Source organism: Nelusetta ayraudi, unplaced genomic scaffold (assembly GCF_046127955.1).
Source record: "Nelusetta ayraudi isolate G7.1 ecotype Tasmania unplaced genomic scaffold, CSIRO-AGI_Nayr_v1 ptg000092l, whole genome shotgun sequence".
In the NCBI taxonomy this organism is placed as follows: domain Eukaryota; kingdom Metazoa; phylum Chordata; class Actinopteri; order Tetraodontiformes; family Monacanthidae; genus Nelusetta; species Nelusetta ayraudi.
In genome coordinates this window covers 833,184-860,391 of record NW_027466142.1, presented here as the reverse complement: position 1 = coordinate 860,391, position 27,208 = coordinate 833,184, and the positions used below count along the sequence as shown (strand labels likewise).

Below are 27,208 nucleotides of genomic sequence, written 5' to 3'. Positions count from 1 at the left end.
CTTGCGAACAGATAAGAGCGGAGGATGAGTAATCGTGTTTATCGCTCTGGCGTAAGGCCTGGAGTTGGGAGAGTACAGTATCATAATTGACAACACATGGAGATGATGTGGTCTCTGCTGTGTGTGCAGCCACATATCGTTTTTGTTTGCTCCCTTCGGTCGGACTATCTATCACGAGCTCGTCGTTAGGAATTGTACGTTTTGTCGAACGGAGCCCGGAGGACGAAGACCGAGCGACGTGGTCTCTCGTCTCCAGCTAAAGTGCTCTGCCTCATCTCCTAGCTCTAATCTAATCCTGTGTGCTAACACAATTACCTAACGCTTAATCCCTCTCCTGCAGAGGCTGAGGGGTTCCTCCATCACTGCCTCCCTTCTCTACCCCCCAGTTCAAAGGCTACGCTGTGTGTTGTTCAAGCTTGCGGTTCGGTAACAGCGCAGAGGGTCGTTGTGGCTGACGTGGGGTCAGTTTGGGTTGGAATCCGAACTGGAGTTGATCCCCGCTTCTCCATGTCGGCAGTCATTAGAGCATCTTAGTATAGAAGGGAGCTTTGAAAATGGAAGTTTGCTGCTCAGACACCCAACAAGATGCAAAATTGCTTCAACTCATGCTTAATTATAAAGTTCAATGTACAAAACTGAATCATGCAGACCACCAAAACAATGCAATGTCTATCCTATTATATATGTCTCTATTATTTATTTGGATTTGAGCTTAATTATGCACCAACATTTAGAAAACTACAAAGATGTGCTAATATTTTACCTTGTTTTAAGGATTAATTATTTTCCTCAAAAAGAGCCAAAAAAGATCTGTGCATTTGCAGTTAGCATGCTGAAACTCACTGCCGGGATAGTACAATTATTTTACATATGCCAATTTATCACCCACTAGCCTTGCACAGTTTATTATCCGGAAAACCCTCTATAGATCTCCAGAAAAAAAAGAAGCAGATTTAGCACTGTGTTTACAGTCTCCTGCAAAAAGACTGGGTTTAGCCTTCTGCTAATGAGAGGGTGGAACCAACACCTGGCTGGTGGTGAGGTCACAATCTGGGAGAGGAATCAGTGGGTATCAGTGAGGTTCTCATATCATCAAATGTTCTTTGATGTAATAAAGAGGCCAGATTTTAAAGGTTGCCTGTTGTTTCGCATCTGTAAAACAAAATATCATGTAACTTTTATGCACCAGGCTCTTTTGCTTGAAACGGTTTGGATTTCACAACACATTGTTACCAGCGGGACCTACATGGCCCGATCATGTTGCCAGCTCATTGTGAGAGGTGGGAGCAGCGGTGAGCAGCAATACTGTGCAGCCCGGCTGTTGTAAAACTGGATGATTGTGTGTGCAAGCCTTCTTTTCTTCAGGTTTGGATCACATTTATGTAACAGAGTTCAAGTGCGATTGCGATTTCTGGATAAACATTGCTTTTGCAGTACAAAGCTGCTGCCTGACGGCACACAAGTACTTTCAAGTTAAAAATAGGCATAATTAGTAGTAGAGGTCTGAGCGCTTTTAAAAAGCTCAAGTCCGTCAGGAAGCGGGATTAGAGGCCAAACCGACATGAAACGACGCTGAGCAGATGAGAGGCTGCTGCTCATTGACAACATCTGAGACGTCCCTCGGACTCTCGGCTCAGTCTGTCAGTGATCGGCCCGACAACTGTGCAGAACACCAGAGTGCCGCAGATCCCGGACTCCCACATGAGCTCTGACTCTTGACAACAAGAGCTACTTTTGTCTCGCCGGCTCTGGTCACGTTTACGTCTTTTTTTTTTTTTTTTTTTTAGAGACAATCGATGGTCCACTGACGCGGAGGCGCCATGAAACATTCTAGCTTTCCTTGCTTTCCATCCTCGTTCTCTGGCCACAATCCTATTATAGGTAATCAAATATAATTCTGCTGTGAAATCAGGTCAGCGCATAACACCGGTGTAATGTTTCCTTGTGTTAGCTGCAGGTATTTTTATCTTGTGTGACCCAGATCTACTGTAAAGGATGTGGCCGCTGCTGAACATTAAAAACTTACAGTAAGAACAAATCAGAGTCGCACGGAGGAGGAGATGTCACGTCAGGACATGGTGAACAGCAGTGTGAGTTTAAGCCGCGGGGGCTTGGGGGTTCCAATCTAAGGTTTAGAGTCAAAAACAGACACGCTGGCAGAGGTTTGGCAGCAAGTGTTGTTGAGAAACGGCAGTTGGATTGTCCGGTTTGGTACAGAAGGGCTTTTGTTTCCGTTGTTCATTTTAAGTGGAGTTGTGGAGTGTTGGAGCTCAGCGGCCGACTGGATGACAAAAACAGACAGTGGCTGGAATTCAAAGGCCTGCGAACGTCTGGAATAATACTTAAATCGTCTCACTCTGCACTGGCTCTCTACAAAAGAAGAGCACGGAGGCTAACGTGTATTTATAGAGAGGTTGAGGGAGGTGAACCGACTGGACCTTTTCTTTTCAATCCGGACTCCTTTAAAGTGACACTGAGTCAAAGTCCTGAACAACCCAGATAGGAGAAACGGAAACTTATGCGAAAGACGTAAAGTTCTGTCGGGAAGCCTCCTGTGCATATGATCCCTTCTGAGTCAGGTACGGTAAGTAGGACATATGTCTAGTAAAGGCTCAGGAAGGCTGTGATTTGATACAGCAAGGTCATCTTATCCCAGTGCACGTGGTCGCAAAGTCTTTACTTGGCACACAGCGTTATTGTTCCTTCTTGCTCCTGGCCATTTCAAACTGCCCTCCTCAGCAGCAAAGCGTGGCTGTCTGCAATTTGCCATCATCCGCAGTGAAATTGAGAGGTGCCTGCGAAGCACTGACCGATTTCTTAATGCCGGTGCTGCTTTGATCACGTTCAGTCTGGCTATGACCTTCGGCGGGCATACACAAAACTATTAGAACTAGTGGAAAACCAGTCGGGAGACCAGTGGGAACCCAGTAAGACAAGACAAGAGGATGAATTTGGGGGAGTTCTTGCCCTCAATCCCAGTCAATCCATTGAAAGATTAGAGGTTTAATGAAACTCCACACGTGCTCGTTGGTGATTGATAACAGCTGACAAAGCCAGTTTAGCTGCTGTCTTGTGCCAATAATACACATTACAACAGCTCCGGTTCCCAGTGTAAGGCAAGGTAGGAGGTCAGTGCCACTCCTGTCCAAGCTTTCAGTCTGGATTCAGTTTTAGTTTTGATGACTCTTATAGCAGAAAATGTGAATTTAGGAGCATTCCCCAATAAATAGCAGTTCTTCTGGCTCACGGCTAATCTTGTTCATGTCAGTTTCTTTCTGGGACAGAAACAAAGGCAAGAACTTTGGCCCTGGATTTAGAGAAGTATCCTGAGCATTTGCGAGGTAGTCGGATTGACTAGTGGCAGTGGAATGAAAAGACTGTTGTCTCGCTGCATTTTATTTGGTAGAAACATACAAGCGCAGATTTATTAGCTGGAAGGTTGGTTTCACCCTCTTTTCTATCCAGTCCTTTTGGCCCCACATCCAAACGACATCAGCGCCTTGTTGGGCAACCATTGTTATCCAGGGGAAGTCACTGGCTCGTGCTACAGGCTTGTAATGGATGCGCCCCATTGTTGCTTCTATTTAGGTGTTGACTGTTGGCTGGGGGCGGGTTTTTCTCTTTCCTCTCAGTGATGGTCTACATTTAGAGGCGCACTCTGAGGGACTTTCTCAGGGTCTCTGAGGACCTTGGCTCTGGAGACAGGTGTTGGAGGACGGTGGGGGTGATTTTGTTGTCGTTGAAAGTTGGAACAAACTCCCACAGCAGTTGTTTGGCCTTGAGGGGATTTGGCTCCAGTCCAGGGTTGACTTTGTCCATGTGTGTTTGCTTTAATCTGTGTCTGTACCGGCTGGTCATGTTTGTTTAGACGACACACTAGCAAATATCAACATGGGAGGTTTGTCACCAGGTATAAGTATTATGTAAATTCTGCTGACATTTCAGCCAGTTATTAGTACCTTGGCAAGCGTCATTTTGTGGTCCATAGAGTACCGTCCCAAAAAGATCACATCCTCGGTCTTTTTCAGTGGTCTGGCAATCCTTCTCTATTAGTCAGAATATCCATGTTGCTATTTATCGACTGAACAGGTTGGTCAGTGAGGCAAGAAACAGAAACCCAGAGCCACTGTGAGAATCCTGACCCAAGTGTCTGGTGTAAACATCCCAACCCCGACAGACTCCTCCCATCTACATGTTGGTTTTGCGCCTTGGCAGAAAGGCCTCCGATTCCTTCTGATCTTCCGTCCAGCAGCTTTTGGCAATGTTCACTTCAATCCAGTGAATGGATTTATGTGGATTAACCACTGGCTTGTTCCAACCGGACAGAAGTCTGACTGCTTGACTGTTTGTGTTTTGTTTTTTTTGTTTTTTTTAGACAAAAGAGGTCAGTTTGGGCCTTTTGAAAATGACATTCTTTAATTGAAACGACAGCCTGGAAAGACAAACGGGTGGCACAAACACTGAGTAAATTCCAGAAACCACAGATCAGACTGAACAAATCCACTGTTTCTTATGCCAAACGTTGGTTTTAATACCAGCGTTGCGTGAAATGGCTGGTGGATATCCGCATCTGCCTAAGAACTTATACTAATAGTAATTCATGGAAGAGTGCAGAAAAAAGGTCACAGTGGTTCGCCGAACCCTTGAAAACAAGCAGAAATTGTGATTAAAAAAAAGAAAAAAAAGAAATGCGTTTCTGGTTGAAAGCTTGGCTAGCATGAGAGGGAGACAATCCTGCACACTTTGTGAGTATTCCCAAACTTCTCCATTTGGTCCAAGACAGGCAAATCCTACATTAGATTAAAGACAAAATGGACTTTTAAGTATTTATTGTCCAAAGAAGTGCTCGTAAAGTGGGATTGTGCTGCCGTTTTGAGACGGATGATATTTAAATAATACATACCATATCGCCATCTGGTTGAACATGCTTGCAATAAAACTGCCAGACTGAATTTATGTAAGAGCAACAACAGATAAATACATTCTTCCCAAAGGGGGATCTCATCCACTCTCTCTGAGGCTCGTGTGAAGGAATCAATCACCTCCACTCTCCTCTACCTCATCCTCTTCTGCGTAAAAACACTCTCTGCTGAAATTTTCTTGTCTCTCCTGGCACCACATGTACAGTCGTGGTCAGGATGGAGTGGGTGAACATATATTTGTGATAAGTCGTGACTGTGGAGGAGGAGGCTGGTGTGGGATGCCAGAAATTCTCAGCTGGAGTTTAATCGTTTACGTCATCTAAGGTTGCACAAATATGACCAGGAAAACTTCAGGTTTGATTTGCATGTTAAAATATATATGATATTGAATACCGCAATGTGCTCTGCTTCCCTGGTCTTGGCCCCATTATCCATTAACTTTTTAACATATTTCATTTCCCCACATTGAACTCACTCTTTGTCTCTCTTTTTTTTAATCCCAATTTTGATACTTCAAACATCTTATATTGTTGTATGTATGTCCTAATCCTCATCATTATGTAACTTTGTACACCTCAGACTTCACACCAGTAGTGTAGTAGTTTGTTGTGTAGCATAGTTGTTTATTCCAAGAGTAAAAGGGACTTTTACTTACTACCGTATTAAATTCATAATACAATGTTCCAGGTCATCCAGCTGCTGGAGGCCCTTTCACGACTTCTTGGTATAAAATCTGTGACTGATATCCTCTGATCTTTAACACAGTGTGCTAAGTAGCGTGTTTAGATCCCGGCTGTACAGAGAAAAGTCCAACTACAAACCCACAGTCTGCAAAGGCCTCGAGTCATCGGGCTGCGCTTGAACATGGCTGCTCCACCTATTTCCAAGTATTGATCACTGGGCCACTGTGGCTGCAGCAGCAGCAGCAGCAGCAGCAGCAGCAACATTTGTCCCAGCCAACAAAGGAATGAATAGAAGAATTATTTTGGGACTCGTCTCTGCCCTTGAGCACCGCGTTTTTTTCCGAGTTTTGAAGCGATTGTGGCGTCAAGACTGCGGTTGGGCTGATAAGCACCTCTGCTGCCGCCAAGCCCCTCCGCTGCAGTTACACCTCAGCCATTGTGCTCTGCTGGATTTACTGCAGGACCCCATTTATCTCACTACAACCCTGCCGCGCTGGGATAACCGAAGTCAATGTTTTTCTGGTGACTGGAAGCATTGATCCAGTAGCAGTAGATTTGTGTTTTCAGGCAGCGCGGCTGTTCTCGCCTAGTTTTTACGGATGAAAATACGTTTTTTCCTTTCAACCATCTCAAGTCATAAATTTTTTTAATCTTGTTTTTTTGTGTGTGACATCATACACATTCACCGGCTCCTTTTCCGCCAAAGCACAAGCGTGACATTTCATTGATTACCCAGCCGACCTTCAGCCCAGATCTGTGGCTTGAAGCGCGGCGCGCTGAAGTGAACGCTCCGACTGTCTCACACTGAATATGTGCTTCTGTGTTTGCCGGGACGTTTATCTTATCCGGCGGCATTTCCATTGGTTCTGCTGCCGTTGCTTGATGTTTCATCATCATCTTCTTCTCTTAAATTCCAGCCGCTTGTGATGCCTTGAGAAAAAGTGCCGCTAACAGACAGTCTGTCAGTCACAGTGGCGTTAATTCAAGTCTCTCTCTAACAAGGATAGTCTTTCTCTCTTCTTTCTCTCTCTCTCTCTCTCTCTCTCTCTCTCTCTCCATACTGGCTGGCACTCAGCCTGATGATGATGATGATGATGATGATGATGGTGGTGGTGGTGTTGGTGATGACTAATCCTTCAAGGATGCTTCTCATGGGGCCTTGACAAATGACTGTGCCACCTCAGATTACATACCATTCCTTCATTAAGGCCTCACCCTGAGTGAGTCCCACCACAGCTGCTCTGCTGCTGCTGCTGTGCAGGTTGAATGTGTTGAGCCGCCTGTAAGACAAAGACCAGCGCGCTGAGAATGTGCTGCTGTTAAGTTTTAGCAGGAGAATGTACACAGAGGGCCATGTACCTTTACAGTTCAAAGTTCAACATTCAGCAAGGTGGTACACAGAATACAGACTTGTGTGTGCATGCGTGCGTGTGTGTGTGCGCGTGCGTGCGTACACGCTTGATTATATCATTCTCTCGCAAAGTTACATTAAGTAACAACTCACATGTACTTTTATAGTGACACTTGGCAAATGCAAAGCAGTGTGACCACATTATGTGACCACAGCAGTGGAATCGATAGAGTAAACGCTGGCTTTGCCCCTGTTGATCCTCGGCATGGTTTGTCTTTGACAAACACTTGATGTCGACTGTTTTCAAAGCTCAAAGTCTTTGTGGATTGAACTTTCCTTTACCTGAGACAAAATGTTGATTTTAACATCTTGTTAAATTCTGTAACAGCCCCGAGTTAATCCGGCTTTGTTTGCCAGCGACCGACCAGATATTTAATGTTGCCTACCAGCCTTAAGTGGGATTTAGCTTTGCGGGGGAATTATTCCTTCCTTGTGTGCTGACAGCCTCGATGAGAGCTGAAGTGACAAACATTGCCGTCTTCTTTTTCCGGCTTGTTGCACTTTGGGGTTTTGACGTTGCAGACGGGGGTAAAAAAGAAAGAAAGAAAAGAAAAGCGCGGTGACACGCAGCAACTGACAGAGCTTCCATTCATGCAGCAAGCAGCTTGTGCTAATTCCCTGTGTGCTAAACACAGGCCGCAGCTCGTATTGTAGTGCCAGTTATCCAGCAAGCTCTGTTTAGTAACAAGCTATTGTTTGTTTGTGCACGTCCACGCTCATGATTCACCGAGTCGTGAGTCATCGAGAGTCATGGGCCAAAAAAACAACAAAAAAAGAAGAGCGCTGCTGGGTCACACACATGGTCCTAATTACAGGGTTCCGCCCCCGAAATGAGACGTCGGGCATCTTGAGCTTTTCTACTTGCATCTCCACTCCTCCACCAAAGTCTACCCGGTCCCAGTTGCAAGGCTAATTGTTTACGTCTCCCCTCTCCTCCTGCCCCCCCACCCCCCGGCAGAGCTCGACGCAGGAGATCGGCGAGGAGGCCGAGGACGACGCCATCTTCACCATCACGCTGAGGAAGGTGCAGCTCCACCAGTCGGCCAGTAAGGGGCAGCGGTGGCTGGGCGTGGACACGGACGCCGCCCTCAGCCTGTACGAGACGTGCAAGGTGCGGACCATCAAGGCCGGCACGCTGGAGAGGCTGGTGGAGTACATGGTGACGGCGTTCCGGGGGAAGGACTCCACCTACGTCACCATCTTCCTGTGCACCTACCGCTCCTTCGCCACCACCAGGCAGGTGCTGGACCTGCTGCTCAACAGGTATAGTCGGGGGGGGGGTCCATATAGACATTGATTTGTGCTGTCATCTCTTATGATGTAACCCTTGGCACGAAGCAAATCCACAATCACTTCCCTTCCTATTATTATTTTATCCCAACAGTACTTTGTTGTAGTTCGCACTAGATGTTGATGAAGATGCAATGAATTACGAACTCTAAATAAAAAAAACCTGAGAGATGCATAATTGTGGGGTTAGTTCCTCCTCTCAGTAGTACAGTTTTGAATGGGATGTGAAGAAGCAGATGAGAGCTGCAGACTTCACACACACACACACACACACACACACACACACACACCACACACACGCAAGGCGAGAGCCGAGTCTGCAGTTTTCGTCCACTAAATAAATTACAGTCAGGATGCAGAGGACGATCCTGACGTCCCCTGACGATTCAACACCATTTCCTGAAATGTTGCCCCCTGTTTTGGCAGCCGCAAGTGGAGCCTCACGAGACAGAAACCTGAACAGATATTCGTGTCTTATGACATCGGTCATTAATTATTCACAGCGAACAATCCGGCCGAGTCACCGCTGCTCTTTTTTATTCCTCAGAACAATGCAATTGAAGCTCCAAGTTCAAGATATTTGATATATGTATATGTATGTGTATATATATGTGTACTCTACCAGTCAAAAGTTTGGACACACCTGTTTCTTCTTTATCTTTACTACTTTCTACACTGTAGGTACATACTGAAGACATCATATATATGACCTAGATATGTGGTCCATATGTGTCCAAACCTTTCACTGGTAGTGTAGATATTTTTTTTGTTCAATGAGCGATATTTGATTGTCAATAAGTGACGCTGTTGTTTTGCCTCTTCCAGGTATGCCAGGCTCCAGAACGTCCCAGCGGCCGCGGATCACCGCAGGGTCTCCCAGGACGACTGCACGGAGCTCAGAAAGTGAGTCCTGTTAATCACCTCCATCCCATCCTGACCCCCCCCACCCACCCACCCACCCAAATTCCCCACCCCCCCACCCACCCATCCCCCACCCCAACACACCCCAGGTCAACAGATCACCATCAGAGCGAGAGGAATTATTCTTTGCCATAAGTCTGTCCGGGCGCTGCCGTGGGAGTTTGATGAAACACAGAGGTTGAGTCTGTTCAAAAAGAGCAAGTAAAAAACACAATAAATCAAAGATGGGAGTGAAAGTCGTCACCGCCCTTCGTACCTTGAACCTCAAACTGACAAAAGATGTTGGCTTTGCTGCTCTGTTTGAACAAACAGGTTTGTTTTTAAAAGCTTTCACATGTTTGCTACTTCACATTGTTTCTTTACTCCTTCACACTCCTTCACATACTCTTTTCTCACCGCGACCTTCAAGCACTGAGAACAGCTGCAATGCTGTTTGTGTTAGTGCACTGGTTAGCATGTTTGTGTTAGCAACAGCATTGCTAGGGTTGTGCCCCCTTGTTTCGTTTTAATGTTTCAGTCTAGTTTCTCGCTAGTCTTGATGAGTCATGTTTTACACTTACTGCGTTTCCATGACCGCTAGAATTGCGCAAAACCTGAATATCGCAATAAAAAACTGTTTCAAATTTCAAAAAAACTCTCAAATTGGCTAAAAGGTTTTGATGCTCTCATGAAGTGGTTTTTCAGACGTATCCATATAGAGGGATATCACAAAAGTGTCATGGAAACACTTTTATTTCAGCGGACGTGATGTTTGGGGTCACGTGACCAGTCCACTGACCAGTGAAAATTGTGCCTTATGTTTGGAGATGGAATATTTTCTACAAGTTTGACAAGAGTTACAGCTTATGCTCTTCACACCATTCAATGGAAACACCTACAAATCACAAGTGTCATGGAAACACAGCGACTGTAATTACTTATGGAACGAGACCTCCGCAGGCAAACAAGCCAATTTTACGGTTTACATCCGGCCCACCAGTTTGCATTCTGTATATTGAATTTTTTTTGATTGTTTAAATCCTCACATGTCGCATTTCTCTTTGCGCTGCAGCACCGTCTCATCCATCCTGGGTGCGTGGCTGGACCAGTACTCCGAGGACTTCTGGAGCCCGCCCAACTACGACTGTCTGCACCAGCTGCTGTCCTACCTTCACCGCCACTTCCTGGGCTCGGACCTGGAGCGCCGCGCCCGCAACCTGCTGGCCCACTTCCACCGCCGACAGCAGTGTGAGCCTGATCATGATGGTATGAAGGCAGATCAGGCAGGAGAGGGACAGCAGGGCCGAGCGAGGACCCCCGACCAGGAGGGGGTCCTCTGCAGGAATTTCCTGTCTTGATTCTGAGAAGCACAGGCAGTCTGCGCGTGCATCGTTTATCCAGCGTCTGCGGACAAACTGTCAGCCGATGAATACTTGCTAGAGATTTGGCTGTGCTGGTGATAAGGGGCCAGACGGCGGCCGCTGGTATCAGCGCCGCTGTTGATAGTGATTTTTGAAGTTTGACATCAGACGGGGTGATAAGAAGGGAGCTGCCTTGAGTTCTGACTGAGTCCTGGCAGTGTTGTGAGATGGTTTTTCTTTCTCTGCTCTCCTCAGGGGAACACATCGGCTGCCCTTTCGCCACTCAGGAAGAGAGCAGCTTCGAGGACGAGCTTCCTGCTTTCAGTTTCCTGTCCTTTGACCCCATCATGGTGGCAGAGCAGTTCACGCTGATGGATGCCGTGAGTGCGCTTTCCTCCTTTTCCTCTCAGCTTGCAGAGGGGTTTTCACTTGCCACTGGAGGTCACAGTGTAGTTTGAGTGCATATTAGACGAAAAACCACACTGCTTTAAAAAATAAAAATAAATTTAAAAATGAATTTGCAAGTATTTACTCTCAAGTCTTTGTTATGGTTTATTTGGTGACGTTTCAGTGGTGAGAGGTTCTTAGGCAGCTACAGTGATGGAAAAAAAGTGCAAAAACAAATTGCAAAACTTTTTTCCACCACTGTAGGGTTTGGTTAGGGTTATGATTTGTTTGGAAATTGTAGGTTAAAGAGTGCTCCTTGGATTTATGATGAGACATTAGTACAGATTGGATATGTATGGGACAAAATGAATAGAAATGGCACAAAAGCCAAAACAACAACAACAGCAGCAAATCTGCAGCTTTAGTGTCTGTAACGGCTTGCAAAGACTCGTCATCATGTCTGAGCTGCTGTTGTGTGTCGGCGGCAGGATCTGTTCAAGAAGGTGGTGCCCTACCACTGCCTGGGCGGGATCTGGTCCCAGCGGGACAAGAAGGGGAAGGAGCACCTGGCTCCCACCATCAGAGCCACCGTGGCCCAGTTCAACTCTGTCACCAACTGTGTCATCACCACCTGCCTCAGCAACCCCACGCTGAAGGCCAACCAGAGGGCCAGGCTGCTGGAGCGCTGGATCGACGTGGCGCGGGTGAGCAGCAGCAGCAGCAGCAGCAGCTGCAGCTGCAAGCAGCAGAGCAGAGCGTTGGTGTTGTTAGCAAAAATAAATAAATAAAATCATATTGGCCACATTTTGTATGGTTTTCTTACTCTGGTTTGTGTTTATTTCCCATCCAGGAGTGTCGGATCTTGAAGAACTTCTCCTCATTGAGGGCCATCCTCTCTGCACTGCAGTGCAACGCCATCCACCGCCTGAAGAGGACTTGGGAGGAGGTGTCGCGGTACGTTTCTGCTTTAAAGGAAATCAAAGGTCCCCTGATATGCAAAATATTCTCAGTGAACTCCTAAGTGAGGTAGTCTGTCCTTCCTGTTCTTCTTCTGACAAAAAGCATTTTAGCTTAAGGGTGCAAACAGAGGGCTAAATAGGCCGTTTCCTGGTTAAAATGATCTTTTTTGTATATACTGTAGTTTATTATGCATGGCTAATAATGGTTATAATGTGCTTAGTTCAGATTTTTTTCAGATTTTCTTTCTCACTTTCTTCATTCTTTCTCACCCAGGGAGAGCTTTCGCACTTTCCGCGAGCTGTCCGAGATCTTCTCCGACGACAACAACTATTCCCTCAGCCGAGAGCTGCTGGTCAAGGTAGGTTCTTCACACCATACAGAAAAACAGTTCTGGTTGGATAAGGAGAAGCTGGTCCTGACGCCCCGACGACTGCATTCTCACGTTCACGGACTAAATATTTGTCCCTCGATTTGGCAAATAGTCCCGATGGATCCTGGTTTATCAGCAGTCAGCCCCACCACAACCAGCTTGTTTTATATGCGTCTGGTTGCTGTGACATTTTGTGTCCTTGATTCCCACACATCAACCCCTCACTTGAAGGACATGCACGTATGAAATGACACCGGGACGCAGTTTGACCGCCAAAAGCCGAACTGCAACTTTGCGTTGATGCGCACATCCGCCCCCTTATCATTAAGATCCCTTGGTGTGAGTTATGTAACCCGAGCGGCTGGCAGTGGAACAGATGGCAGCGGGGACGTGTGATCAGCGACCCATTCGGTCTGGGCACTTCCTGCCTTCTGTCTCATCTCAGCAACCGCAGCAGAGGCATGCAGGAAGGACAGAGGAGGAGGAGGAGGAGGAGGAACACCTTGTACCTTGTCCTCTCCTCACTCCGTCTGATATATAATCTGATATACAGAGTGAAGTGATGAGAGGCGACGATGCCGGTCGATTTTTTTTGGGGTTCTTTTTTTTTCGCGGTCTGTTGGTACAAGGACAGCTGCAAACAGAGGGCTAAATGTGCCCTCTATGGAGGTTTTTCTCAATAATTAATGGTGCGAGGATGATCTAGTTTTAATAAATTGAGATTGATAATGAAATTACATTAATGTGCGGGTCAATCGTACCTGCTTTGCTGTAGTTCAATTACATTGTTATATGTGAGATGCTGTGTGTACAAACACACAAACACACACACAAAATTGTGTCGCGTTCATATTTCCTCGAGATGCTTGGTGTTTTGGACACCTGAGCAGTTCACTGACGTCAGAGCAAGCGAGCGACCCCTCTCTCCCTCTCTCTCTCCCCCGCTGAGGGAATCCCCGCTGACGTGGAGGGGAGTGGGACGCCGTCGGCAGCGCTAGATAACAGCAGCGGTCTGATGTCTCTCGGGGCGGCGCCTCCCTGCTGCCGTATCTTTCGCGGCCAGGCTGCGTTCACTTGACTCGGTCAGCTCGAGTTGCGCAGGCTGCTGCACCAGGGCCCCCCGAAACATGACCTCACGCTGAGGAATGTGATGGAGGGGGAGAGACGGAGAGAACAGGAGGCAGAGTTTTCGCCCTCTTTCTCAGAAGCGGCTCATATGGGTTTTTTTTTTTTTTTTTTGTTTCTAAACTTTAGCAGATATCGCTTTGAAACTTTTCTTATAATCTGGTTTTAGTCCAACATGTGGGCAAGTTGAGGAATCCAGATGAGAATCATATTCAAAGGTCCCATAATCTGCCAATGTTCTGGCCTTTATCTCCCATCCAAGACTCGGCAGACTTGCATGGCCAATTATATTGAATTGTGCCTCTGTAGATCTCCCAAAAAAAATAAATCATATTTAGCCCTTTGTTTGCAGCCTCCTCACCCTTTGTGACACCAGAAATCACTAATTTACAGAAGTGCATGTTTGAGTACACACTTTCTGAAGTGACTGTTGTCTTCTGTGGTTGACTGGGTGTTTTTTAAACGTTGCAGGAAGGAACCTCCAAGTTCGCCACCCTGGAGCTGAACCCGAAGCGAGCTCAGCGGAGACACCAGCAGCAGAGAGACCTGGTGAGGAGGGGAAACTACCCCCAACAACAGCTGGTTCTTCAGGGAACTTCCCAACTCATGCATGTCTTACACAGGGGTGGCTCCTCGTCAACTGCTGCATTGACTCTGTGCTCAAAAACCCCCTCTAGTGGCCACATGAGGACAAACACACTTTCCAGCAACCCTTGACAACTGCCATTTATTTCTCTAAACGTTTGTTTTCAACTTGAGCTGCTATGTTTAGTCCACTGATGGATCCCTTGTCTGTCTGTCTGTCTGTCTGTCTGTCTGTCAACAGGGCGTCATGCAGGGGACAATCCCTTACTTAGGGACGTTCCTGACGGACCTTGTGATGATGGACACTGCCATGAAGGATTACACCGAGGTTGGACATGTCACATGCGTCTCTGCTGCTGTTTACTTGAGTCTTTTTAGTCAGCGTGATCTCAAAAGTCCTGCTTTCTTCTTTTGCAGGGTGGTCTGATCAACTTTGAGAAGAGGAGAAAGGTAATTACATTTTTATTATCTTAAAGTGATCGTAAAGATCTCTTTTCTTCAGTATTTACCTCTTTAGTCTTCCTACATGCATGCAGGTTTCGGCCTTCATGAAGGGAAATTTTCCTACAAATAGCAGCACAGATTTGTGTCTTTGTAAAAGCAGTCATGTTTTTTTCTATCCTCTTGATAAGATGTGAATGGTGCAGTAATGTTCTTTCCTCCTGTCGCCTGCCTGCAGGAGTTCGAGGTGATCGCTCAGATCAAGCTGCTCCAGTTGGCCTCCAACAACTACAGTTTCACTCAGGACAGCCACTTCAGAGAGTGGTTCGCAGGCGTGGAGAAGCTCAGCGAGGCCGAGAGGTCAGTCCGCTCTCTTTTATGTATTATCAACAACTTGTTGTCTGTTGTTCAAGGCTGCAATTGTTCTGTTGTTATTAAATTATGAGCGACCACGAGCTGAACAACGCTATCACGAGTCACATTCTTTCTTACAAAGCTAATATCGACAGCCTTCTCCCGGAGAGGCTTGCAGTAAATAAGAGAGGAGACAAAAGATGAAAGAACAAAATTAACAGGACGCGAGGCAACAAACCTGTAGTTCAAGCAAAGCAAAGGGGATTTTTTTTCTTCAGAGTCAAATCCAAAAACAGTTTTATATGTTTTTCCACGTGTTTGATGCCAGGAGGTTTCAAAATTATCCTAAATGATAAAAACAAAAAGATAAAATTCTAACGTCCTGCTTCCTCTCTCTCCTCAGCTACAATCTGTCCTGTGAGATCGAGCCGCTGTCGGAGTCGGCCAGCAACACCCTCCGAGCCAAGAAGAACGGAGGCATCATGAAGCGCTGGAGCGAGTGAGTTTGGCCGCCACGTCCCGCAGACTGACTGATTCTCTGACAGCTCTCTGTCAGCGACTCACTCTGACCCGCTGTCGTCTTGTGCCGTGCAGTCGGCAGCTGACGGAGGCCGGATGCAGCGGTGGCGGCCCAGGCTCCCACTCCAAGTCCTTCGACCACTCGCACTACAGACCCTACCAGGGGGGCGGCGGTGGCGGAGACAGCGGCGACGCCCTCAGCGTCACCTCGGTCAGCTCCAGCGGGTCGGACCTGGAGGACGTGAACGCCAGCTTCCTGTCCGACTCTCCGGAGGGACACGAAAGAAAAGTGAGGATGGGAATTTAAAAAAAAAATTAAATTTGAGCCGTCTGTTTGTTGACAGTTCAGCCTCCTCCTCCTTCTCACCCTCGTCCTTCTCCTCTTCTCTCCTCTAGACGTCGACTCCCTCTGTGAAGCTGACGGTGTCGGCGTTGGGGAGGGACGCTCCACCAGCAGACACCACCTCAACGGTACAGTTTGATTTTTTTCTTGGTTTTGCAATGTTGGAAATGAGCTCCTGCACTTGGAGAGTCTCAGTTGTTAAGATGACAGGTGGCTGTTAAACCTGACACAGAAAAAAAATAGGTCAAACGTATAAAGAGAAGATGCCACAGTGCAATGACACATTAACAGACTGCAAGTGTAACAAGAACAGTGCAAATGTAACAGTTGTGATGGATTTAATGTTGCTTTTACTGAATCTGCAATTCATGTTCCCTCACTCTAACTTGATAAAGATGAAGACTCCATTTTTGCAAATCGTTCACGGCCCCCCTCCACTCAACCTTCACCCACGTCGCCCCCTACAGTTCTGGGAGTGCACGTCCCTGTCGTCCCTGGACACGTCGGGAACGGGCTCCAGCTCCGGCTCGGCGTCGGGCTCCAGCAGCGCCTCCTCGTCCTCGGTGTCCTGCTCTACGCCGCTGTCGGCCTCCCGCTCGCACAAGCGCTCGGTGTCGGCCGTGTCCAACTACTCCACGCTGTCGCTGCCGCTGTACAACCAGCAGGTGGACGACTGCTGCATCATCAGGGTCAGCCTGGACGTGGAGAACGGCAACATGTACAAAAGCATCCTGGTCAGTCGCCAACGCAGAGCGTTTTTTCCGTTTTGTTGCAGTTTATTTCACATAGTACACTGTGAAAACTGTAGATGGAAGTTGTTTTTGCCTCCACGATGATGATGATGATGATGATGATGATGATGATGATGATGATGATGATGATGATGCAGGTGACGAGTCAGGACAAGACGCCGGCTGTCATCAGGAAGGCCATGATCAAACACAACTTGGAGCGGGAGAAGACCGAGGAGTACGAGCTGATGCAGAAGATCTCAGAGGACAAAGGTAAAGGATGAGACTCGGCTGCACGTTTTGATGTGAAAAAATACAGCAAGATTTCTGGGTAATTGACTGAAAATATGGCTTTAAATTTGCACAGTTTCAGGCTTTGATTTTGTTTTTTGTTTTTCTGGCAAAAGGCATCACCCCGTCCTGGAACATCTAATTTTAGAGGGGAAAAAAGAACACCAAGTGCACAGCAGATGTCTTTTCTGACATTTTTCTTCTTCTGTTCCTTTTTTTTTTCATCTCCCACAGAGCTCCGTATCCCGGACAACGCCAATGTTTTCTACGCCATGAACTCCACTGCCAACTATGACTTTGTGCTGAAGAAGCGCGGCCTGGCCCGGCCGATGCGGGCCAAGACCGTGGCCAGCTCCACACTGCCTCGCATGAAACAGAAGGGATTGAAAATCGCCAAAGGGATCTTCTGAGGAGACTGGACACGGCTCCCCCTGACTCACCCCCACCCCCACCACCACCTCCACTCTGTGTTCCTCGGAGGAAAACATTTCCGCTGGAGGGAAACCTTCACGTGTTTGGGGGTTTTTGGGCTTTCGGACTGAGAAGCCGAATGAGCTGAGATGAAGCGGCCTTTCTGTGGATCAGCGGAAAAAGAAAAAGCAGAGGAGAATTTCTTGCACTTAGTAAGAGCCGCCGTGTCAAGGGGACGTGAGGAGGCCGAGCCCAGATGGACGGCCGGAGCGTGCGGACGACCAGAAGCGCTGCCTCCACTCTGTCTGATGGGGAAAAGCTGAACGATTCAACTTCCTGCGCCATCACTTTTTTTTTTTTCTTTTTAAAGAAATTTTGTTTACAACTGTTTACATCATCTGTAAAGGATTTTGTTTCACTTTTGCACCTTCAATGACGCAACTTTCCTAAAAAACAAAACAAAAAAAACAACAAAAAAAAACGAAGAAAAAACAAAACAAAAAGAAAACTCCAACATCGTCGGCAGCCTTCGTTCCCTGTATTCACTTCTCGCGGGCTCCCTCTGCTGGCGAGGAGCCGGACGGACGACGCGAAGCCCCAGCGGGTGAAGGCCAGTGTGTTTCACAGCTGGGTGCTCGAATGTGTTTTTTCAGGGACCTTTATATCATGAGTTCAACCGCCGCCTTTACCGTCCCGCCCGGTTCCTGATGTCGACAATATTTCTGGAGTAGCAGCACTGAACAATTTTCTTTTTTTCCCCGTTTCTGCTCTCCAATGGCTTGTGGGGGTTCTTTGGCATCCCACCACCAGGGGGTGCTAATGTAGAGGGAACTGATTACTGAACGCTGCCATGTTACAAAAAAATACAAAAACAAAAAAGAAGAAAATTACAATATGTGGTGAAAGTGTGAAAAGGAAAACTTGGAACTCAGAATATTGCAGCCATGAGTCACATGTCAACTTTTCTTTCTTCCTCATTGATGAATTGTAACCACTACACCGTGAAGGATGCGGCTGCCCTTCGACGGCGCGCGACTGAAACCCGAGAGAAGAACAAGGCAGACGAAGATGAAACAAACGGAGATATTTCAGTCACCACCAAGTGTGCAGTATGTTCCTTTGAAACGGACCGTGAGATTTTGTTAATAGACGATTTGTACATTTTTCTTTTCTATTCTGCATCTCTTCGCTGCTTCTCTCGCTGCCAAAAAAAAGTTGCGGCAGCTGCTCTGTGTCATCACCTTCCCCACCGCAGGCATCCGTGTTTGAAAACACACAGAACACTCACAACACTAAATGCTCACTCAGAGTAGCAACGTTCAAGTGAACCTTTTTGTTTTTATTTTACCAGTGTAAGACAACTATGTCTAGTCTAGAAGCTCCAGACGTCCAGGAGAAGAAACAATGGATTGTGTTTTCATATCCATCAGTATCAACTCTCCATGACAGGCCTGTGTGCACCACACTAGCCTCTGTGCAAGTGCATCTAGTAAAATAACCCCGAAACAACAACAACAACGGCAACAAAGATCCCCCCAAGTTTGGGATTAAGTCTAGATTCAGGCTGTGTCTAGCAGGGAGCGCCTCCTCGCTTTTAAGCAAGCAAGGTCTTTTGGTGTTTTTTTTTTTGTTTTTTTTTGCTGACTTTGCACTTAGCAAATTCTGCCTGCATACTTCCTCAATCCAATTTGGCATCCTCTTGTTAAGACATTTTTCTGGTTTCTACACATTTTATTGCAGAGTGTGAAACTTTTTTTTTTTTTTTTTTTTTTTTTTTAAGCACAACCTACAAGAATTTAACCACAAATAACAAAGGTGGCCTTTTTTGCACCTTTAACCCCCTAAAATTGTAAATGTAGACTTTTAACCAACCACCCAACCAACTTTGACAGCAACAGTGAGGAATAAAAGGTGGAGGTGCCACTTTGGAGCACTGCTTATCTGGAGTGAATGTAGCCCTTTTAAGCAAACGACCCTGACTGTAAGGTCGGAGGGTCGGCTTTGATAGATTGACAAACACAAAACCACTGTTGTTTTCAAGCCCTCAGAGTTTGGCAGGGTGACACGTGGAGCCACACACTTAAGATTGCGGAGTGTCATTGCCACACATTTGTTTGGATTGCACTGCGACCGTGTGTTGCCTTTTGTGTGTTTGTTTTCAGGTGCATGATGTTCTTAAGTTCTCGATCAAATGAATGAAACCTCCCCCAATACACACCACTGCTAACTCCTGCGAAAGCGGCGAGCAGCAGGAGGCCGCCGTCACCACTGCTGCCACTGCTGTGGTTGTTGGTGTGAAATCCCCTCGCTGTTGAACACTGTGACCTTTGACCTTGTCTTTCTGCCCTCTCCGCCTGTCGATCGGCGCATCGTGTTGAGCACTGTGAACCAAAACAAACAACATAAGTACATTATGTCTCACCCTCCCTTACCCCCATTGCTTGAGCTTTCATGTGCCAAAAATACCAAGAGGAGAAAAAAAAAAAAAAGGTTTTTGTTAACAGATGAGTCTGCTGCATTTCACAGTGGGGGGAAAAAAACAACCTTCTTTTGTTTACTGTCGGCACTTCTTTCTGGAAACTAAAAAAAAAAATTAAAAAATGGGGACATTAAAATAGAATACAGTGTGGAGCAGTTCCCCTGTGGAAGACTCATCCTCCAACCTTGAAGCAAAGATGTCAGAAGCTGCAGGCGAAGCTGTCGTAGCAACCTGAACTCACCGGCTCCTCGCTGAGATCACATAGTTTCCGTGTAAAGAAAAAAAAAAACACTTATATTCATTCATGTCATATTAGTTTGCCACCTTTTTCCAACTGAAGTTCTTTCCACTTAAATAAAAAGCAAAAATACTTGAAAAAAAAAACTAAAATATTGATGAATTTAACAAAAATCAGCAACAGCGGGTTGTCTGCAGCTGCAACATCTTTACTGGAATTGTGAACGTGAGTGGACCTTGTACTGAATTTCCCAAACCTGTGGACCCTTTTTTTTCTTTCCTTTTTTTTTAAGCTGATGAGGTTAATGTTGGACCGGTTGTCTGTGTCGTCGTCGTCGTAGCAAGTGTTGACAATGACGTACCTTTTGTGTTTTGACCCTGATTCTGTGCGAAGAAAAAGGCTGTGTTTACAAGAAAATGGCTCGTAACTGGAAACCAGCTGGTGTGGTTGTGTATGTGTGTGACGTGCTTTTCCTTCCTTTCGTTCCCCTGAACTTGTGCCGGGTGCCATTTTTCAATCTAACAAAAGAGTTTCCAAACTTTTTCTAACTGCAGTCTTTTTTTTTTTTTTTTGGTTTTGTTTTACTTTTCCTACTTTCCCCAAGAACACAAAACCCATGTAGAATACAAAACCAAGTATGTCTTTGTTTATTTATTGATCTGTATATAAAGATTTTTTTTTTTTTTTTTTTTTGCATTGTACATTCTTTCCTTTCTTGGTTATAGATTAATATATTCATGTATATACAAATAAACATTAAGTTTATAAAAGTAAAAAGGTGTTTCTCCTTCTTGCAGTCCAACTGTCAGTTTGTCTGTTGTAAAGAAAACTGTGAATTTTAGCTTGTATATAACAAATAACTTGTCATATTATTTAATATCTGGTCAGGTAATGCTGAAGCAGCCTATTTAAATAAACTAAATAAAGCAATAATTAATGGGATCGGCAGACCCAAACGACTAATGACAAACTAATGACTAGTGATGGTCCGCTGACACCCGAGGCTCCGACACATGCGCTGTTGCTCATGAAGCAAACGTAACGAAACACTGTGCCGAGGCGCGGTTTGGTCACGTGACTAGTCAACTCAGAGCTGAGTTGAGCTTTCGAAGTCAATTGAGAATTGACCGACAGGGGTTTGGTTTGACAGTGTTGCATTCAGTACTAAATATTCTATAACATTCAAATTCAATTAAAACAGTTGACGTAAGCGCCGTAACATGCAAATTGGTGGGAGTTCATGAGGAATCACGGTGTGTAGACGTTAACGCTACTCAAACAGCTGAGATGAAAAAAAACGAGTGTGATTTGGGTTTGTGGTACATTATGACAATCTTGGACTTGCAAGACTGAGGCGACAGTTCGATTCCCATCAATACGTAGTGTCATTTAGCTCATTCATTCTACATTTTAAATAGAACACATTTGACATCTGACCCACTGAACACTTAGTATAACTATGGGCTATTTAGTCTTGTTTTAGGATATAATATAATTCATTGCACAAAATGTCAGGCTAAGTATAGAGCTATAGTCTACTACAATCAGTCGTGCCAAATAAGAAACATTGTCTTCATTTTTCATTTTTATTTTATTGTGTCAGCATTGAACCATACAACCATGGAGTGTTGTTGAACAAGAATGCATGGTGAATCAAATCCCAAACAACCTATGAAACAATGAACACGTTTCGATTGCACTTCATTTTTATTGAGCACTAGATGACCTACTCGAGCACTGTGTCATTGAAGCCTCGAGTAATTAACCATTTTTTGAAACAAGTGTCGAAGCTTCAACAAAGCCTCGACTGGCCATCACTACTAATAACCCAAAGTCACTATGGGAGAAGATTCTGAATGTTGTTTTTGTTAGTTAGTTTGTTTGTTTTTACTGTAATCACAATATAAGGATAATACATTTAGCTTGGCTTATTACGAGATTGTAAAAAAGTCATTATCTTGAGAAAGTTAGTGTTCTTTCATGATTTTAAATGGGTTACATACTGTTACTTGCTCGAACGCTAACTGTGGCGAATTAATAAAACGTCATCTTTGAGCGACTAGACGTCCTGGTCTGTCGCGCCTGCGCATTCGCACATAGCTTTGTTTTTACTCCAGTATGGCGCTGAGCAAGACGTTTGGACAAAAACCGGTCAAATTTCAGCTCGAGGAAGATGGGGATTTTTACATGATCGGATCGGAGGTATGTATTAAAAATATGTAGTCGCCACAGACTGAAAACGTTTGTTTAGTTGGTGATAAAATTGTTAAATCGTTCAGTTCCGGCGCGGTTAGCAGGTTAGCTATGTGTGCTAGCAAAGTAGAAGGACAAGAGCGAAAGACTCATTCATTGATTTGGAATATTTTACCAGTTTAATTGTGTGCAGCGCCGACGCTAAGCCATATCACTGTAGTGTACAAAATGAACAGCATTGATAGTGACGCATAAAAGGTTGTATTTCTACTCGTAGTCGCCTCGATTTCCCTCGACTGAGCTGTGAACCGTGAGACAATTAGCTAGCACTAGTTAGCATCACGGCTAGGTTGAGATGAAGCGCTACCAGCATCGATGGCGCTGGGGGCTTATTTATCGCCGTATGAACGTTGTTGAACCACTACTCAAAAATAATATACACTACCAAGCAAACGTTTGGTCACATTATCTAACGCACTGTTTTCTTTGTCTTCAGTACTTTGAGCAAGATATATGTAACTATGCAGCAAAGAAGAACACGTTGAATAACTCTAAATATGCCTTTTATGAAAGGTGGCTACTTCAAAGAATTTAAACATTTGGAGAGAAAAAAAGCATAAACGCTGTTCCATCTTGTTTTTTTTTAACGGTGGTATTCGCGTTGGTGCTCTCCAGAAGTACATAAGAAATAGGGTTCAGTACTTGATTTAAACTGTTCGTAAGGAAATATATTCTGTTGATCATAACTACTGTTTATCATTATTCTGTTTACAGCTGTCTGTTGTTTTACCCCCGAGAATCTGTATTATTTTTTCCCCCCCAGTAATTTCCATTTTATGAAAATATTTGAAATATAAACTTGTAAAATTCTGAATGAAATGAATCTACTTGGTATATAGTATTATCTTTAACTGCAGAATTGTATCACAGACAAAGGGCCTATTTTTTTATCCTAATGAGTGTTTTTTTTTTCTTTTTCTTCCTCTTTGTTTATATTTAGGTGGGAAACTACCTCCGTATGTTTAGAGGCTCCTTGTATAAAAGATACCCGTCATTATGGAGAAAACTTGCTTCAGTAGAAGAGCGGAAGAAAATAGTGGAATCTTCACATGGTCAGTAGAGTTCAGTCGAAACGCTGCAGTTTCTGCGGAGAAGTGATTGTGATTGACCTCATTTATTTATTTGTATTCTCATTTGTACTTTCATATTTTGTCCTTGTTTCTTTGTCAGTTTGACCGGATTTGTGCTTTTTTTTTTTTTTTTCTTGCGTTCAGATCATGGCTACACTCAGCTTGCTACCAGTGTGACCCTGCTGAAGGCCTCTGAGGTTGAGGAGATTCTTGAGGGAAATGATGAAAAGTACAAAGCTGTCTCCATCAGCACCGAGCCCCCCGCCTACCTCAGGTACCAACACCGCGGTCCCCTCCGCTCCTCTGACGCAGACTCACTTGGCTGATGGACGTCTCAGAAATGTTCACAGTAGTTTGAAGACATTTTCACGTCATTGTGTGTATTTTTTCTCCAGGGAACAGAAGGCCAAGAGGAACAGTCAGTGGGTTCCCACGCTGCCCAACAGCTCTCATCACCTGGACGCTGTGCCGTGCTCGACCACCATCAACCGCAGCCGGCTGGGCCGTGACAAGAAGAGGACCTTCCCACTGTGGTGAGCACCACGCAGGACATGTCGAGATTGCAAACTGATGACATTGGTCAATACTAAAATGATCTCCGAGCGTGTAAAGGAACTCGCAGCTGGTAAGAATACTGATTCACGGCTCGTTCTGGTGTTTGACTTGTGCAGCTTCGACGACCATGACCCAGCTGTGATCCACGAGAACGCCACGCAGCCGGAAGTGCTGGTCCCAATCCGCCTGGACATGGAGATCGAGGGTCAGAAGCTCAGGGACGCTTTCACCTGGAACATGAACGGTAGCGTCCTTGCATCACTTTATCTGATGAAACCAGCTGGGCTGCTGCAGTGACTGAGAGTGGCTCCCTAGTGCAGTGATATTACACCACCACCTTCTTATATACTGTACCATTAATACGCTTTTAATGCAAACAACCTCTTAAGCTTGGTAGATGGTCTACAGTCCTAAACAAACACGTATTTGATCACGCTTTGTATTGTATGTGTTTAAACTCGATCCATAATGCGAGCCGTGACTCATGGACCTGTCACAGAAAACTTATTGCATCATTTGGTCAATGAGACTTGATAAGCTCCACTGAGGGCAGCCAAGCGCAGCTCTCAGTGGAGCTCATTAAGTTGACATTGGTCCAATAATAACAGTCATCACCAGACACTTGAGATTGCTGTGAGTAATAACAGTGTTGCTGCAAAGTGCTGCCTCTGCATCTCTTTAGAGTGAGTGAGTGAGTGAGTCAGTGAGTCAGTGGCTTTGGTCACACCTGCCACACCTGCACCACTACGGATGATGTAGCATTCTGTTAAGCTACATGTGCTACTGACCTGGTTTTGTCTGGATTTCAAAGCGAGATGATGATATTGTTTGGATTTAAGAGTTGAGCCATAAGATGCAGTTACACCACCAGGTTCTACCTGTTTCTTCTTTGTCTTTACTACTTTCTACACTGTAGATACACACTGAAGACATCTAATAAATGACCAAGATATGTGGATTAATATGGCAAAAGAACAAAATGTTAAATACCTAAATATGTTATGTTATATATAGTTTACTTGAAGGGTGGCTATTCTAGATCATCTAAAATATAAAACTTGTTTGAGTTATTTCACACTATTTTGTTTAATATATATTCCGCATGTGTTCATTCGTAGTTTTAATTTCTTGAGTGACAATCTGCAATGTAAATAGTCGTGAAATAGTCAGAAAAAAGAAAAGCCATTCAGTCAGAAGTTTGTGTCCTGACCTTTGACTGGTTGTGTGTAATCCTGCGTTTCTCAACTCCTACAGAGAAGCTGATGACGCCGGAGATGTTTGCCGAGATCCTCTGCGACGACCTGGACCTCAGCCCGCTGGCCTTCGTTCCCGCCATCGCCTCGGCCATCCGACAGCAGATCGAGTCCTACCCCACAGATAGCATCCTGGAGGACCAGGCCGACCAGAGGGTCATCATCAAGGTGGGTGACCGCCCCCCAACTCTGTCCTCCACAGTCCCTCGTTGTCGCGCCCACACTTTTCTCACCCGCCGCCGTGTTGGTCCACAGTTGAACATCCACGTGGGGAACATCTCCCTGGTGGACCAGTTTGAGTGGGACATGTCGGAGAGGGAGAACTCTCCGGAGAAGTTTGCCCTGAAACTCTGCTCCGAGCTGGGCCTGGGCGGAGAGTTTGTCACCACCATCGCTTACAGCATCCGCGGCCAACTGAGCTGGCACCAGAGGACGTACGCCTTCAGGTAGCCGCTCGTCGCCCTGCTGCCAACACGGCGCCCGCTTATCATCTTTTGACGGCTTTCACAGAAGTTGTTTAAAACTCTGGTCCAAGAGCTGCTGGGAGATGAGAAGACGCTGTGGAGGGAAACACAGCGGGACCCTGAAATGTGTTTGCTGCTTGGTTTTGCAGTGAAAACCCCCTGCCCACAGTGGAGATAGCCATCAGGAACACGGGAGATGCTGACCAATGGTGCCCCCTGCTGGAGACCTTGACGGACGCAGAGATGGAGAAGAAGATCAGAGATCAGGACAGAAACACGAGGTGAGAATTGTTTGTTTGAGAAGCTGTGGTCAAGCGTTGCCACCGCCGGTGACAACGCTTGACCACAGCAAGTTCAAATATGCTGTGAATGCTGCATTTTTTGTGAGCATTTATTGACACTCAGTGATGTGATGTGTTGTACTTCCAATGCCAGTTTGTCTTGAAATTCCTTTAATTTTAAGCCAAACTTTCAGCGGAGCTACAAAGTCAGAGACTAGATAATTGGAAGCAGAGATGAAATTATTAATCTGGGTTATTAGGAGGAAGTTAAAAGGCCAGGATTAAAGAAACCCTCCGCAGCAGCGACTCACTGCTATTCTTGCTCCCCTGCAGGCGAATGAGGCGACTGGCCAACACAGCACCAGCCTGGTAGACGGAGCAGCATCAGCGCCCCCTGCAGGAACAGTGCTTCACGTGTTAGAGGAGATTGATCTTGTCCCTCCATCCAAGCGCTGGAAGCCGTCTCTGCCTCGCCAGGTTTCTCCGCTGTTCACCGTGTTTATTTTACATGTTAATATTACGTTTTGTATTTGCCCAACCCCCCCCCCCCCCACCCCTCCTCCCAATCCCACCCCACCCCCATCAATTCCTCGTCCAGTTAGAGAATACCTCCCTCCCCCCTCCCCCCTTGTTGCCCCCCCCTCCCCCTTGTCAGCTTGGCGACGCCGCCCTCTCACTTTGACCACTGACTCTCTTTACCGACAGCAGAGGGAGAAGAAACCACACAGCCAGGCTCAGATAATATATTGTTTTGTTGTATTTGTTGTCTTTTTGTACATTTTAATAATTCTTACAAAATAAAAAAAAGTGAAATATCTCAAAGGCTCCCGTTGGTTTCTTTCTGTGAAATTATTTCAGCGGGGGGGGGGGGGAGAACCCCAACTCATCAATGACATTGAGCACTGTGACAAAGTGTGCGTTCTGTCTGCACAGCGTAGGCAGTGGCATTAGGGTGAAATTGAGTTGACAAAAATATTTCCAGTTTACTTTATCTGTAACGTGTTAAAAGGAAGTTGTGGTTGATGAATGATTTTTGAATTTTGTGGATGTAAATATCAATCAAAAAACATCAAGCATGAAGTGAAAATTCTTTCCACTTCTCCAACATGGTGACACATCGATTTAAGGGGAAGTATTAAGAGGGTAACTGCAGCATTTTCTGTGCATTTGAATACAATTTATGGAGCCTGAAAGCGTCACTATCAGGTTAAGGACGGTATTCATCCACCACTTAAAATTGCTAAGCAGAAAATGTATTTTTTAAGCTGACAGCAACAGGGTTTTGTAAACTTGAACACTACCTCCTGGTAAGGGAAGCGGGTTTTTTTGTTTTTTTTTGCGTGTGACAAATGTGTGACCTTTTCCTTGAAAAAGACAAATTTTGTGCTCGGGCTGTGGCAGCTGTGCTTTCCTGTGAGAAATGTTCATAACGGCAACGCAATAAAAGCGGCTGTGAAGCAGCGTGTTTGCAGTGGGAGGAGTCACGAGGACCAGGTCACGTGCGAGTGCGCCCGAAAATACACTTGGAGGA

At 45.6% G+C, this 27,208-nt stretch overlaps 2 protein-coding genes across 8 annotated transcripts in view; both read left to right on the top strand.

Moving 5' to 3' along the window:
- The window catches only part of LOC142902128 (ral guanine nucleotide dissociation stimulator-like), a 37,993-nt gene extending 20,545 nt beyond the window's left edge, over positions 1 to 17,448 (top strand). For 5 of the 7 annotated variants that reach the window (XM_076046970.1, XM_076046969.1, XM_076046967.1 and 2 more), the window contains 17 exons: positions 7,975 to 8,279; positions 9,132 to 9,209; positions 10,279 to 10,472; positions 10,823 to 10,947; positions 11,443 to 11,658; positions 11,805 to 11,908; positions 12,188 to 12,272; positions 13,881 to 13,958; positions 14,236 to 14,322; positions 14,412 to 14,444; positions 14,674 to 14,795; positions 15,193 to 15,288; positions 15,384 to 15,597; positions 15,705 to 15,779; positions 16,047 to 16,385; positions 16,541 to 16,655; positions 16,908 to 17,448. In XM_076046970.1, coding sequence (XP_075903085.1) covers positions 7,975 to 8,279; positions 9,132 to 9,209; positions 10,279 to 10,472; positions 10,823 to 10,947; positions 11,443 to 11,658; positions 11,805 to 11,908; positions 12,188 to 12,272; positions 13,881 to 13,958; positions 14,236 to 14,322; positions 14,412 to 14,444; positions 14,674 to 14,795; positions 15,193 to 15,288; positions 15,384 to 15,597; positions 15,705 to 15,779; positions 16,047 to 16,385; positions 16,541 to 16,655; positions 16,908 to 17,083 — 2,442 coding nt within the window. In that variant the 3' untranslated portion in view covers positions 17,084 to 17,448. The remainder of the gene's footprint in view (positions 1 to 7,974; positions 8,280 to 9,131; positions 9,210 to 10,278; positions 10,473 to 10,822; positions 10,948 to 11,442; positions 11,659 to 11,804; positions 11,909 to 12,187; positions 12,273 to 13,880; positions 13,959 to 14,235; positions 14,323 to 14,411; positions 14,445 to 14,673; positions 14,796 to 15,192; positions 15,289 to 15,383; positions 15,598 to 15,704; positions 15,780 to 16,046; positions 16,386 to 16,540; positions 16,656 to 16,907) is intronic. The other 2 variants (XM_076046964.1, XM_076046965.1) reach the window with 2 other exon arrangements.
- A 4,405-nt stretch (positions 17,449 to 21,853) lies between these two features.
- Positions 21,854 to 26,503, top strand: smarcb1a (SWI/SNF related BAF chromatin remodeling complex subunit B1a). The gene is made up of 9 exons (XM_076046974.1): positions 21,854 to 22,003; positions 22,995 to 23,106; positions 23,269 to 23,398; positions 23,520 to 23,657; positions 23,796 to 23,923; positions 24,934 to 25,100; positions 25,188 to 25,378; positions 25,546 to 25,677; positions 26,011 to 26,503. Exons 1-9 carry the CDS (start codon positions 21,920 to 21,922, stop codon positions 26,048 to 26,050), a joined length of 1,122 nt encoding a protein of 373 aa, XP_075903089.1. The 5' UTR covers positions 21,854 to 21,919; the 3' UTR covers positions 26,051 to 26,503.
- Positions 26,504 to 27,208: the final 705 nt, after the last annotated feature.

Coding starts and splice junctions, on each gene's coding strand:
- smarcb1a (XM_076046974.1), top strand. CDS start 21,920: ATGGCGCTGAGCAAGACGTTTGGACAAAAACCGGTCAAATTTCAGCTC. Junction 22,004..22,994: donor TTTACATGATCGGATCGGAG/GTATGTATTAAA, acceptor GTTTATATTTAG/GTGGGAAACTACCTCCGTAT. Junction 23,658..23,795: donor AAGAGGACCTTCCCACTGTG/GTGAGCACCACG, acceptor TGACTTGTGCAG/CTTCGACGACCATGACCCAG.